The sequence below is a fragment of the Bufo gargarizans genome, chromosome 1, assembly GCF_014858855.1.
Source record: "Bufo gargarizans isolate SCDJY-AF-19 chromosome 1, ASM1485885v1, whole genome shotgun sequence".
Taxonomy (NCBI): domain Eukaryota; kingdom Metazoa; phylum Chordata; class Amphibia; order Anura; family Bufonidae; genus Bufo; species Bufo gargarizans.
Window position 1 is genome coordinate 265,491,367 of NC_058080.1, and position 15,410 is coordinate 265,506,776.

General features: G+C 42.4%; 1 protein-coding gene across 5 annotated transcripts in view; it reads left to right on the forward strand.

Moving 5' to 3' along the window:
* The window catches only part of FAM13A (family with sequence similarity 13 member A), a 246,196-nt gene that overhangs the window by 193,383 nt on the left and 37,403 nt on the right, over positions 1-15,410 (forward strand). For all 5 annotated transcript variants that reach the window (XM_044302842.1, XM_044302813.1, XM_044302833.1 and 2 more), the window contains 4 exons: positions 95-278; positions 3,697-3,773; positions 6,280-6,322; positions 11,445-11,592. In XM_044302842.1, the coding sequence (XP_044158777.1) occupies positions 95-278; positions 3,697-3,773; positions 6,280-6,322; positions 11,445-11,592 (452 nt within the window). The remainder of the gene's footprint in view (positions 1-94; positions 279-3,696; positions 3,774-6,279; positions 6,323-11,444; positions 11,593-15,410) is intronic.

Genomic DNA, 15,410 nt, shown 5'->3' on the forward strand with positions numbered 1-15,410 from the left:
TTAAACAAAGTGCAGAACCCCTTTAAGTCGTCCATCTGTGATCATTTGTTCTGAAGAGCAATGATAATAATCTTTATCTGTTTTTATTTTTTAGGGAGATGATTAACAAAGAAAATATCCCTTCAGGGTGTGGGAGCCTAGAAGATTGTGGTTTGATGCAAGAAGTCGAGAAGCTGCAGGAGAACTGTTCAGGATACATAGAAGAGAGAAGCAAACCAAAGAGACAGAAATCCAGCAGCAAGCTGTCTGAGCTTAATGACAATCAAGACAGCACTGGGGTAGGTGATGTATGATTTTGAAGCTGGGGCAATTTTATGAATAGGGTGGATAATGGATTTAGACAGTGCAAGTAAAGAAGCAATTGTTTCTGTGTTTCTTGTTTTTCAATCCATAATAATGTGTTGATTGAATGTTCTTTCTCATGAGAATCTTTCACAGAATTATCTTAAAGCGACACCATCATCATGATAATGCAGTGCAATCTAAAGACTGATATATAGTTTTGCTGGAAGAGACTCAGCATGAGGCCTCATGCACACGGCCGTTGTTTTTGGTCCGCATCCGATTCGGACCTATTCACTTTAATGGGGCTGCAAAAGATGCGGACAGCACTCCAGTTTCGTGGCCCCGCTAAAAAAATATAACATGTCCTATTCTTGTCCGCACTTTGCGGACAAGAATAGGCATTTATATTGAAGGCTGTCCGTGACGTTCCGCAAATTGCGGAACGCGCACGGACACCATCTGGTTGTATGCATGAGGCCTAATTTAGATTTCTTTTATTCAGATCTCTGCTCATTCTGGACTTGATTAACAATTTTGCATGTATGTACCCTAACACAGGGAAGGCTGTCACATTTAATCAGCCATAACTTTTTTATGGCTGATTTAGTCTTATGAGGGCTGTTTTTTGTGGGAAGAGTTATATTTTTAGTGGCACTATTTTGAGGTTCATATAATGTACCGTATAATATTTATGAACATTTTTCTGGGGGGTTTGGAAAGAACAGAAATTCTGCTATGTAATTTTTTGACGTTTTATTTTTGTGGACTTATAACATAATAATAACTTTTTGTTCTGGATTAAAGAAGTATTCCAGCTTTTTTATGTTGATGATCCTACAGAAATGCCATCAGTATCAGATCGGTGTGGGTCTGACACCTGGCACCTCTTACCGGTTAGCTGGAAACTACACTGTGCATAGGTTTGGAAACAGAAGGCTCTGCCCGCTGTGTAGTGGAGCTTCAGCATGCTGCAGCTCAGCCTCCACTCAAGTGAAGTTTGGATGCCCTGCCATGAGAGGCAACACATGTGGCCATAGGATGTCCTGCACATATCGTTCAGGTGTTATTGTCCCTCCTATCACTATTAGGGGTGACCAACTGTCGTATGCGATGGCTACCCAGGTCATCACACCAGCAGTTGGAGCAGTGTGTCCCTCTCCAGCAAAGGCTGGATCGAAGAGTTCACCACTAGGCCTCCATACACAAACCTAAACGTCATCGGATCAGAAAACAGAACGTGGATTCGTCACTTAAGACCATATAGTTCTAGCCTTTACCAGTCCAGGTTTCTCCTTCAAAACACCACTGCAAACGGAGGCAGCCATAGCTGTAGGTCAATGGCAAGAACAATAATGGGAAACTGTGACCCAATCTTTCCTTCTGCTAAGCACTTGGAAATGATCCGGGCAGAAACAGAGGGTGCCACCTGTGTCTAGATGGTGAGCAACAAAATTGTAGGAGCTGCTCATGCTTGTAGGTGGATCAAACAATCCTCTCCACTGTCTGTCTGGGCCATCTGTAGCTTTTTTGTCATGTGTGCATGTCTTCATGTAACCACTGCCCCAAAACAGCTAGGTCAGAATGGGTTAAATGATGGGCAAGTTGTTGACGTGACCATGCAGCTTCTCTCAGTCCAATAATGTGCCCTCTCTCAAAGTCTGTCAGCTGGGCAAGATGTCTTTGAGTGGTTCGCAGAGGCATGTCTAGCAGTAAGCAATCTCTTACCAAGAGGTACACTACTCAAAAGTAGCTGCTGCCATATAAAGCTTTTTATATGGCATCTTAGAAAGCACTTTAAGGAAGAACTTTAAAAACAGAACTTTTAATTTCTCATATTCACAAAAGTAGATAAACATAAAGCTTACCTAATGGCACATGTGCAGATGCTGAAGAAGGGGACCCAACCTACAGTTTCGCCCTCATTCCGGGGCATGATGTGTTAGTATTGCATGAATTTACACAGGGATATAATCTTTGATATAATGGTATACCATTTTCCTCCTGGACTGCATGGTGGAAAAGTCTTTACACTTGTGCGATCCTGTGGACATGATCTTGTATTCAATCCTATGTCCATATCTACAGCTTTCCAACTATATTACATGTTTTAATATCCAATGGCAATGTTTAAACCATGTGTTTTGTCAATGTTCACACTAAATAATGCAATACAATATTGTAACACTAGGCAGAGACAGATAGGGGGAAACTCATAAAAGCCGCTGGCCTCAAACATAAAGTCCCCCGTAGGCATTAGACTGTTGTTGGCTAAACCTTCTGTTTTCTGTGGGTGCAGCAGACAGTCATGAATTCTCCCCCTAAAACATATACACGATCGGCCTAAGATGGTGTATATAGTTACATAGGGGGATTTGGGAGCAATAGTTGTTTGGGTGCCTTAAAGAGGTTTTCTAAGACTTTAAAGGGAATCTGTCACCTCCAAAAACCATCCCAAGCCGCCAGCAGTACCTGACAGTAGCCAGCAGCGTGTTTCCAATGATAACTTTCTTCCTGAAGGCCGATGCGGCTAAAGCTCTGAAAACATTCTTTTATCCCCTGCTGACGCGCTTCTCTAGTCAATAGGGCAGCGGCCTTCTTGCTTCAAAATTATCATTGGAAACACGCTGCTGGCTACTGTCAGGTACTGCTGGCGGCTTGGGATGGTTTTTGGAGGTGACAGGTTCCCTTTAATACTGATGACCTATTCTCTGGATAGGTCATCAGTATCTGATCGGTAGGGTTCCGACACCCGGGACCCCCGCCGATCAGTCGTTTGAGAAGGTGGCAGCACTCACTGTAGCACCTCAGACTTTTCCAGCTTTTCCTAGGCTGAGTGACAACATGTTCATTGGTCACATGGCCTAGGTGCAAGTGAATGGGGCTGAGCTGCGATACCAAGCACAGCCGCTTGACAATGTACAGTGCTTGGTCAGTACAGAGATGGTCGTGGTGCTCACAGGAGCGCCCGTGCCTTCTCACACAGCTGATTGGCGAGAGTCCCGGGTGTCTGACTCCTACTGATCAGATATTGATGACCTATCCAGAGGATAGATAATCAGTATTAAAGTCTCGGAAAACATCTTTAAGAAGTAGTCTGGTTTGATCATATTGTATAGTTTTGCAGTCATTGGCTAGCATTTTCTCAGCTACTGGTACAACTTACCATTTTAGCATAAATGCCAAGACTGTTTGTAAGATATTGTGTGTGGTTGGTTGTTACATTTGGTGTCTGATGGCTTTCCCCCTTTCTGTTGTTGATATAGCTGTACTTTTTGGCAGTTATATTTATAATAAGTACAGATTCTCATTTGATCATGTTTTCTCTATTTTATTTTACATCTTACAGAAATCTGAATATAACTTTTATAAAGATTTTAAGTTACATTTCATCTGTGCAATTTCCTGTTCCAGAACACAGAAAACTTTGTGACCTCCAGGAGTGTGGACAGACAAGAGTTCAGCAGCATGGAAGTTTTGTCAGAGGCAAGGTATGAAGAGTATTACGTTGACTTATATGGCTGAACTATTTAGCTGCAGAGAAACTTATTATCTTCAGCATTAAATATTAAAGAGAACCTGTCAACACAAAATCCAGTGCATATTATCGAGCAGGAGGAGATGAGCAGATTGATATATAGTTTTATGGTAAAAGATTCAGCAACATTTTTAATTCCTACATTTAAAGGGCATCTTTCAGCAGGTTTGTACCTATGAAACTGGTTGACCTGTTGTATGTGCGCTTGGCAGCTGAAGGTATTGGTCCTATGTTTATATATGGCCACATAGATGAGAAAATTGAAGTTTTAATATATGCAAATGATCCTCGAGCAAAGGGGTGTTGTTGTTACACCTAGAGGCTCAGCTCTCTCTACAACTGCCACACCTTCTCCACTCTCAATGACTTTAGGAGATGTCAGGGCCGGGTGTGAGGACATTTTCCCTGCCTGGACCTGTCAGTCAAAGTGCAGAGGGCACAGCACCTGCAGAGAGTGCAGAGCCCCTAGGTGTAACTGCAACGCCCCCATCCAAGATGCTCATTTGAATATATTAAAACATCATTTTTCTCAGAAATGCGGACACATATGAACATAGGACCAACACAGATGTCTTCAGCTGCCAAGTGCACATGTAACAGGTCAGCCAGTGTCATAGGTACAAATCTGCTGACAGATGCCCTTTAAAATCTCTCCACTTTTTTACTTCATTATTCACATGGAAAATGTTATGAGTATTCTCTATGTAAGTATGTATGCGGATATAGCTGTTAATCACTGATAACGCCTTCCCTGTGAACAATTAAATGAGAAATATTTCTTTATGCATGATGTACAGTAGCATGTAAAGAGCAGAAATATAAATGTATAAAGGACCTCTAGATTAATTATTTTCTCATGAAATCTTTTCTCACAAAACCATATTACACTCTGCTCAGCTCCTCCTGCTCTATAACACGCTGTCTGCAGATTGCACTGCATTTCATGGTGATAGGTTCCCTTACCATGAAAATACAATGTAATCTGCAATCTGAGCAGAATCATATATAGTCTTATGGGAAAAGATTCAGTAAAACATATAATTTATACATGTAAATTCCTACTTATTCCGGGCTTTGAGGTCAAGGAGGAGTCCTAGCAGTTGACTGCTATCTCTGTATACACAGCCATAGAGGGAAGGCTGTCAGTCACTGATAGGACCCTTTCCTTGATGTCAAAATGCGGCTCAGTTGTGTTGAAGTGAGACCTGGCGCAGGCAGTAGTCAAACAACCGCCTTTGTCCTATGGAGAGTGCGCAGAGGGCCACGGATCTTTATTTTCTGGTCCGGAAACAATGCAACCATATGAAAATACAGGTGGTTATGTGGTGCCTAGTGTGACTTCATATGACCATTGTTCAGTGGCTCTACTGCTGCACACGGACATCTGTCGATCAAAGGGGAGAGGGCCATGCACAGCGGCACTGTGCTAGTGGTGCACCATGGGCTGAGGCCAGCCCCTTGGTACTCAAAATTTGTAACTTGCAAAAATACCAGTATCTCTGCTGCAGTGCAACCTGCAGAAAAAAGAAAGGCATAATTTTGCACAGCATGATCAACCCTACCAGGCAATATTCTTGGTTTGATAGGGTTGATCATGCTGACAAATGCTATTTAAAGGTGATGGCATATCGTCAGGAGCCCTGACAACCCTACTGATCCTGAGAATAAAGGAGGGCAAGCACTGTTATCTACCTGCATAGTGGTGTCCCAGTCACCCGTAGTTGAGAGAACTGCAGCAGGCCCTATTCAGGTGAATAGAGGCTGGCAGAGCGGATTGCTGAGAGCACTGCTGTGCATGGATACCAGAGGCCAGACTCCCACCTTTCATAGTGTGATCGCATAGCAATATATCATTTTATAAGGTGGGAAACCTTTTAAGGCTACTTTCACACTAGCGTTCGGAGCGGGTCCGTCTGATGTTTCATCAGACGGATCCGCTCATATTAATGCAGACGGTGGCTCCGTTCAGAACGGATCCGTCTGCATTATAACTTAGAAAAATTTCTAAGTCTGAAAGTAGCCTGAGCGGATCCGTTCAGACTTTACATTGAAAGTCAATGGGGGACGGATCCGCTTGAAGATTGAGCCATATGGTGTCATCTTCAAGCGGATCCGTCCCCATTGACTTCCATTATAAGTCTGGACGGATCCGCACAGGCCAGGCGGACACCCGAACGCTGCTTGCAGCGTTCAGGTGTCCGCTCACTGAGCAGGAGCGGAGGCTGAGCGCTGGCAGACGGATGCATTCTCAGTGGATCCGCCTCCACTGAGAATGCATTAGGGCCAAACGGCTGCGTTCAGGGCCGCTTGTGAGTCCCTTCAAACGGAGCTCACGAGCGGACACCTGAACGCAGGTGTGAAAGGAGCCTTAAAGGGTAATTTGTTTGTCTAAAAAATGTTTATAACTTATGCTTTCTGTAATACAAGTATAGAATCACGAATTTTCTCTCATTTTGCAGCAAAGAGAATGAACAGGACAAGGAAAGTCTGCGGTTACCTCCGGTAAGGTTTTTTTTTGTTCTGGCCTTGGTATAGGTCTGTTACAGTATTGTAAATCCAGTTTCTGACTTGTGGTTTTCTTGCATTAATACTAGACTGCATGCGTAAGCCAGGGCTGTTTGGCTATATTTACACATGGTGTTGTTTTTTATTTTTAGCAATTTTTGCTAAAAACCTGTTTTTTTGTTTTTATTGTCTTAAAAAATCACAGCAAAAAATGCAACCAAACCATGAACCCAGAGTTGTCCTGGCTCCCCCAGAGTAACAGATGATCCTCTGGTGGGCCAGGGCTTTGACACAGCAATAGGCCCAACAAGGCCTCTGTGGTCTAGCAGAGAATAATTTGGAGCTGGCCTTATCATCCATATGGTCTCACAGGATATCTGGTGTTTATTGTTTCTAAGTCCTAAATTTGAAAAAATTACTTAAACATGAACACACAAATGTCCTGTATATACAGAGGATGGGCCCAAGAAAATTCAGTCCAACACTGCATGAAGCGGTAACAGCATAAATATGGTAAACTAGACAGAACCTTGTGGCATCTATAAAATGTGTGAACGTCTCATTGTCACCCGTTGTGATTAGATTTTTGAAAAATGTCTCGCCTCATTGTTCTCAGCAGATAAAACATTGGATACAGCTGGAGAGTGTTTGTGTAATCCTTGTTGACCCCACCGTTTGCTGTGTGTCGCCGGGCTGTCGGTTACATTTTTAGTATTTATCTAAAGTATCTCTGTCAACACAGTCATGTGGGGTTTACTAAACCCATTCTGTGTCATTGCTGACCTTTCATTAGCTCTTTGAATGCTAAGATTTAGCAGATTATAGCACTGCTGATGACCTTATGTGTACCTCAGAGCCATGCACAGGTTGTTCTTTTAAACTCCGTCCAAAAGTTCAACTTTGCAGTGTCCAGTCCACCCTTAAGATCCCAGTGACAAAAAATACATGAGTGAGACATTGGCCCCAATTGCTGGTGCTACTGGTTAGTGACAACCAATGAGAACAGAGTAGAGGTAATTTTTCCTCTCGCTATGGTCCATTGAGGTTTTAGGTTGATATTAAAGCCTTCAAGAGGTAATACAACTCCTACCAACCAAATACAATGTTATTTGCCCAATTTTAGAAGCATTATATGGCTACTGTGACGTTTGATATGGAGCCATGTGAAATCCAACCACAATCTTCACCCCACGTGTGTGTGAATTTCCACGACGAACATTCACAGGTATCATAAGATTTCCAAGCAGGTTTTCATGCAGACGTGTGACCGTACCCTAAGAGAAGAAGCCAGAGTAAGCAGTGAGGAGTAACATGCAGCAGCACTCGTGTATGGTTTTGGAAGACGAATCCGGGCTGTTTGGGATTTAGAAAGATTTGATTCCGTAATGATCGTGGCAATGTGTGTTTGCTACATTGTTTTAGAGATCATCTGGTTTTTCCCTTAATTGCAATCTGCAAAGTGGATTGTGCGTGGTTTTCCCTGAAAACCTCTGAATCTGACAAGAATAAGAACCATTGAGAAGGTAAAAATGAGATTTTACAGAAAATGCATACAAAAGACATCCACAACGGCACCAAAATCGTATTAGTTGGTTTTAAGAGGTCAAGTGAATGTGAAATTCCTTTGAATTCCTAGGTGCTATGTAAGCTTGTTGCTGGGAGAGCTTGTAAACATGCAACTGGCAGCGAGTATGTCATTTGGCTCATAGTGGGCACACCACTAAGCTTTGGAGGAGAAAGGAAATGTGTTTTAATGTTGATTTTGATGCTCAAGCAAGTCTTACATTAGCTTTTTGATTTTCACTATTACTCTATGTGATTTTACTTTCTGCCATCATCTACAATGACGGCGTGCATGATGATTGATTTATACTCTCATTTTCACTGGACATCATTCATGGACTGTGTCTTAGTATTTAGTGGATGTTAACCTCCAACTTTAGGACTGATAGGGTTTTCTATAGGCTTTATAAGGGGTAACCTGTTATTCCTCAAAGTTTTCCACCGTTTATACAAATAAATTCATAAATCAACAGTTCCATAGTACAAGCAAAGATAAGAGAATTTAGTAATATATCTTTTAGAGAAAAATGCCTCTTTTGCCACTTATCAGGCCCATTTCCTCCTCCCCTCCCTGCCTCTTAAACCATTGACTCACTCTGAATTCACTGATAAAATATGTCTTCCTAGTGTGTCTGTGCATAAAAAAAAAACCTTTGATATGTCATAGTGACATGTCAAAGGTCTGAGTGCTGAGGCTGCTACTGATCACTAAAGGTAAGAAAAGAAGTGCTCACAGAGCGCACGCTTTCCTCACAACAGGAGACTGGCTCTATAGAAAATCTTTCAGCTCGTCGCCACAACAGTTGGATCCCCACCAGTCAAAACCTTTCATATGTCACTATGACAGGGGTGGCCAACCTTACATACACAAAGAGCTAAAAAACATATGACTACCAGGAGCCACAAGCTATGCAATTACACACGAGTCACTATTTTTCACGCTACAAGATGCACCTAGGTTTTAACAAAGAAAAATAAGATGAAATAAATATTTTTCATCCGATCTGAGGTCTGCTAAAAAGATTTTTTTTTCTTATTTTTTATTAGCGGAGAAAAAAAAATATATCGGACTCCTAAATCAATTCCCCAATCCTAATCTGACCTACAATAAGATCCCCAAACCTCATCAGACCTCCAGAATAAGACCCTCAATGCTCGGATCAGGCAACAGAAATCAGACTCCCAGTGTCAGATTCCCCCCCCCCCCCATGCTCAGATCTCCCCCTTCTCAGATCTGACCCCCCCCCCCCCCCCCCCCCGTGATCAGACCTGACCAACCCATGCTCAAACAAGACGCCCATAATCAGATCTGCCCATGCTCAAATCTGAACCCTCATGCTCCGATCTTCCCACTCATGCTCAGATCAGACCACAATTGTCCAGATCAGGACCCCCCCCCCCCCCCCCCCCCATGCTCAGATCAGAATCTCTTCCCTCTCCTGATCAGGCACTAGGCTCCTGCTACTCTGCAGGTCTGACACGCTCTCTACTGTGACCTGATGAGCACAATGTCAGGTCATAGTGCGTGTCTCCACATATTACGTTCTCAAACTGTGCTTTAGGACATAGTGAAGAGTGAGCTGGAGCTGCAAAGTAGTAACAGTGCCCTATGAGGAAAAGAGATCTGAGCATGGGGTGGAGAGTGAGCTTGCCTGGCTTCACAGCTAGACCCTCACTTGAAGAAGCAAAGAGCCGCACGTGGCTCAAGAGCCACAGGTTGGCCACCCCTGCACTATGACATATCAAGTTTTTTAAAGTACATTTATACTTTAAAGGGCATCTATCAGAAGATTTGTACCTATGAAACTGTCTGACCTGTTACATGTGTTCTTGGCAACTGAAGGCATCCGTGTTGGTCCCATGGTCATATGTGCCCTTAATGCTAAATAAAGTGATGTTTTAGCAGGGGCGGACTGGGAACGTAAAGTGACCTTGGGAAAAAAAAAAAAAGTGGCCCCATGTTGTAGCCGGGTCCAAATTAGCAGAAGTTGGAGTAACACAAATAGGCAGGGCCAGCAATACCACAGTGCAGTAAAAACTGCCTCAGCAGAACCAGATACCACAGTGCATCAGATCTTTATGTATTTGGATGGTGGGCAAGAGGAGGGTATTGGTGGCCCTCTGGGCATCAGCCCACCGGGAAATTTCCCTGTAGAGTTTTTGAACAGTCCACCCATGTGTTTTAGTATATGCAAAATGAGCCTCTAGGAGCAAGAGAGGGCGTTGCCATTACTCCTAGAGACTCGGCTCTCTCTGCATCTGCCACGTCCTCTGCACTTTGACAGCACAAGGCAGTGTAAATCATCACACCTGGTCCTGACTTCTCCTAAAGCCAACCAAAGTACAGAGGACGCGGCAGTTGCAGAGGTAGCTGTGTGTCTAGGAATAACAGAAATGCCCCCTTTGCACCTAGAGGCTCATATGCATATATTAAAATATAATATTTCTCAGCAATATGGGCATATATAAGCATGGGACCAACACAGATGCCTTTAGCTTCCAACCACACAAGTAACAGGTCAGCCAGTGTCATGGTACAAACCTGCTGACAGATGCCCTTTAATTTCCTTGGAGGTCCTTATGTCGATCTATGGGTAGAATTTAGTTTGTGTGCTTTTTTTGTGTGTAATTGCTCCTTAAATAATATGTTGATAATTTGATCTACTGATAAAGCTTACCATTTCTAAATGTATGACACAGCAAAAGGCATTCAGTCCACGCTGGGGCGCGTTGTGGCTTTCAGTGGGTTAACGCCAATTGTACTGTATCCTTGAGAGGCAGCAAAGTATTCCAATTGATCTGACACTCCTCTCTCTCTCTCATGCTATCCCATGTACAATCTTTGTGTGATTTTGGCTCCAGCCCAACGCTTGTATTGTTTCCAGCTGGGTTGCCAAACTCCAGTGCTGGCTGTATGAGCTCTGTGCGCTCTCCTATAAATAGAATGAGTGTGCCCTCCTCTTGTCTTGTGGATATTTCCTAGCTGGGCTGTATGAAGAGAAGTCATTGCTACCAGAACATGATTAAGTTGGCACAAACTGATTAGCAGCCTCTACATACAGAGGGGGGGGGGGGCTTGTTTTTCTGGCCTCGCTGTCTGCTCCATCTTCTTGCCTGAGGGAGTCCAGCAAAGCGCTCATTGCAGCATCAGCCCTAGCAACAGCAAGAACAGCAACAGCGTTGGTTTTTTTTTGTCTCGTCATTGCCGCTGTCCACAAAAGGGAGTGGTAATTCCTCAAAGACCAATCTGAGAATTTGTGCAAATAACAGTCATGCAGAGAAATAAGCAAAAGGTTTAAAGAAAAAGAGGCGGCTGTGAAGGGAAAGTTCAGGGCACACAGAGGGACGTTGTATTCTTCAGACGGATCATTTGACCAATAAGCATGTAAGGGTCACTGCGCTTGGATTCACTGTGGTGCAGGCAAAAAGATTGAGCCGTGGATGTTGTGCTCCCCTCCTGTGCGTTGTGAGGAATATGCCAGCGCATGTACAGGGCTGCTCATTTGTTGTAAGAAAGGCTGTCTTCTGAGGAGATTGTATTTTCTTATTTATTTAGACTGTGAAAATGAAGATTCAGGAGCAGCAAAATGCCTCAGAAATCCGACCACAAAGAAGCCTCGAGGTTGATGTTGGTCAAGAGGGCTTTGTCCCAGAGGTACCACGCTTGGACCTCACTTCTCTTTGTGATGACAACAACTGGGAAGGTAAGAAACTTATGTCTTGTACATATAGGAAGTAAAATGTTTTTCAGAATTCTGCTTCTTACACAAGGTTATTTACAGGTTTCTGGACCATGAGTCAGCATATATATGCTAAACCTGCACATGGTAAATTCCTGTAAGGCAAATGAGAATATGGATATATTACAGATTAATGTTCCCTGGCAGTTCAGTACATAATGTTAGCCTAGCATCCTGTGGAAGAGATTCCTCAGGTGTCCACTGAGCTAATTGCAAGACTTGAGTATTATACAGCGTGTTACGTAGTTTGCTACTTACTGTACGTTTCTTGAGAATATGCGTTGTACGGTATGGTTCTTGAGACTACTTGTGTGATTTTCAGCGTATGAACACAACAGTGAATTAGGAAATTGCGTGTGTGACAACTGTAGACCATAACTTGTCTTTCATACATAAGACCAGATTTAAGATAAATGATGGGAATCTTGACTTTACAAAATCGGTTTACAAATCGGAAGACGTGGACACAACAGGCACCTAGTTTAAAAAAGGATTTTTATGCATCTGCTCATCATGAGGATAGCGGTTGTCAACACAGTTCACCCACACACATTATGGTGCTGTTACTTGAGGTTTCACTTAAAAACAAGATCAGAAATCTATTTTTTGGATGTTACAGACCTTTTGTATGGTGTATCTGTTGCCTGAAAACACTTGGCATATGCCATCAGTGTACTGTAACAGAAGTACAGACAGGCCTTTGTAAGACAGTAAGAACGGGAGAGTAAGAGACTTTCAAAGGTTGCAAGGGGTTGGCTTGTTAGCTTGTGGTGTATTTCATATTAAGGTGCATTTTGTACTATATACAGATTGGAGTATTTGATCATATCCTGGGTTACAGCGTGTCAAAACCATGTATAAATGCACTGATACTCTTATAATGATATCGGGTGGAACAAGTTATATGATATGCTTGATTTCTTATCCGATAGTGGTATTCTTCTCCAAAACCTCTGCTAATGGAGTTCAGTTCACCTTGAGGTAATACTGTACACTGCATTGTGTCTCATTATCTGCTTGAAGTATATAACTAGTATGTATACTCCTAGTTAAGTTTGGGAACAAATAATACAAAAAAAGAAGCATGGCCTGATTGGTGGAAGTAAACTTTTTCCCTAGCTGTTTCAGCTTCTCGACCACGGCTTCAATGGATTCTGTGCTGAACTTGCTAAGCAAGAGGCACATTCAGATGAACGTAATAATGTGTAAATGTAATGCAGGGAACAGATGGATGTTAGACATCTTGTGTTCTGCATCTACTGTTTCTCTTGCTGAAAAGAGCGGATGATATCCTCAATTACCACAAGATGTAGAACATCCAACTGCAACTGGGAGCCATTGTGGTAAACCAGGCCTGATCTGTCCCCTTCCATGCATTCTGTGTTTCTGAAACATGTTTTTTACATTACCAATGTGTGCTGTCCTTTACCGTACCCAGTGCATCAGTTGTGTGCTATCTGATGACAGTGTGTGCACAAAGCCACATCCACTGTATCCAATGGAAGTTTTACTCCAGTCATGTTAATCTCTTTAGACTTGGGAGATTTCCTCTTTATTTCCAATTGTTTTCTAAGTCGACGGAGTTCAAGGTTACCATGGCAAATAAATACTCTGGGGCAATGCACATTTTCACATTGTACAGGGAGTGCAGAATTATTAGGCAAGTTGTATTTTTGAGGATTAATTTTATTATTGAACAACAACCATGTTCTCAATGAACCCAAAAAACTCATTAATATCAAAGCTGAATATTTTTGGAAGTAATTTTTAGTTTGTTTTTAGTTTTAGCTATTTTAGGGGGATATCTGTGTGTGCAGGTGACTATTACTGTACATAATTATTAGGCAACTTAACAAAAAACAAATATATACCCATTTCAATTATTTATTTTTACCAGTGAAACCAATATAACATCTCAACATTCACAAATATACATTTCTGACATTCAAAAACAAAACAAAAACAAATCAGTGACCAATATAGCCACCTTTCTTTGCAAGGACACTCAAAAGCCTGCCATCCATGGATTCTGTCAGTATTTTGATCTGTTCACCATCAACATTGCGTGCAGCAGCAACCACAGCCTCCAAGACACTGTTCAGAGAGGTGTACTGTTTTCCCTCCTTGTAAATCTCACATTTGATGATGGACCACAGGTTCTCAATGGGGTTCAGATCAGGTGAACAAGGAGGCCATGTCATTAGATTTTCTTCTTTTATACCCTTTCTTGCCAGCCACGTTGTGGAGTACTTGGACGCGTGTGATGGAGCATTGTCCTGCATGAAAATCATGTTTTTCTTACCTTGCAGACTTCTTCCTGTACCACTGCTTGAAGAAGGTGTCTTCCAGAAACTGGCAGTAGGACTGGGAGTTGAGCTTGACTCCATCCTCAACCCAAAAAGGCCCCACAAGCTCATCTTTGATGATACCAGCCCAAACCAGTACTCCACCTCCACCTTGCTGGCGTCTGAGTCGGACTGGAGCTCTCTGCCCTTTACCAATCCAGCCATCTGGCCCATCAAGACTCACTCTCATTTCATCAGTCCATAAAACCTTAGAAAAATCAGTCTTGAGATATTTCTTGGCCCAGTCTTGACGTTTCAGCTTGTGTGTCTTGTTCAGTGGTGGTCGTCTTTCAGCCTTTCTTACCTTGGCCATGTCTCTGAATATTGCACACCTTGTGCTTTTGGGCACTCCAGTGATGTTGCAGCTCTGAAATATGGCCAAACTGGTGGCAAGTGGCATCTTGGCAGCTGCACGCTTGACTTTTCTCAGTTCATGGGCAGTTATTTTGCGCCTTGGTTTTTCCACACGCTCCTTGCGACCCTGTTGACTATTTTGAATGAAACGCTTGATTGTTCGATGATCACGCTTCAGAAGCTTTGCAATTTTAAGAGTGCTGCATCCCTCTGCAAGATATCTCACTATTTTTGACTTTTCTGAGCCTGTCAAGTCCTTCTTTTGACCCATTTTGCCAAAGGAAAGGAAGTTGCCTAATAATTATGCACACCTGATATAGGGTGTTGATGTCATTAGACCACACCCCTTCTCATTACAGAGATGCACATCACCTAATATGCTTAATTGGTAGTAGGCTTTCGAGCCTATACAGCTTGGAGTAAGACAACATGCATAAAGAGGATGATGTGGTCAAAATACTCATTTGCCTAATAATTCTGCACGTAGTGTAGATACCGCCTTTACTTTTTTATGCCTAGGCTGCACTTTCAATCAATGGAACCTTTCTAGACAGAAAAAAAATTCTATATACTATTCAATGTACTGTTGCCATTGACCAGGATGTCATCAAACATGTCCTCTACCTTATTAAAATTATATTAAACGATCCATAGCTGGCCCATCAAATGTATTTATTTTTTTTATCATTTTTATGCATGTGACTTATTAGTTTTTTCCATGCCATCCCAGTGCCTGTGATTGCATCCTTGTAGTTCTACTTAGCATATTTGTGCAGATGGCACAACAGTCGCACAGTCTTCTTTTTCTCATTAAGTGGCTGAGGCTAACAGAATGTAATTGTGAACTTATGTGGGTGTATAACAACAGCCCCTGATTTTGAATAGAAAAGCTGGGACATGTTTAAAGTTTTCTCCTGCTGCATGCCTAACCATAAAATAGAAAAAATGTCCAGAACAATTAACAGGAACATTTAAATAGTGTGACTATGGCAGAGCAAAAAAAAACAATTAGTTTCAATGTAAGTCATTCTTAACTGCACACAGTATAGTGGACAGGGGCGAAATGTATGCACACTAAGATGG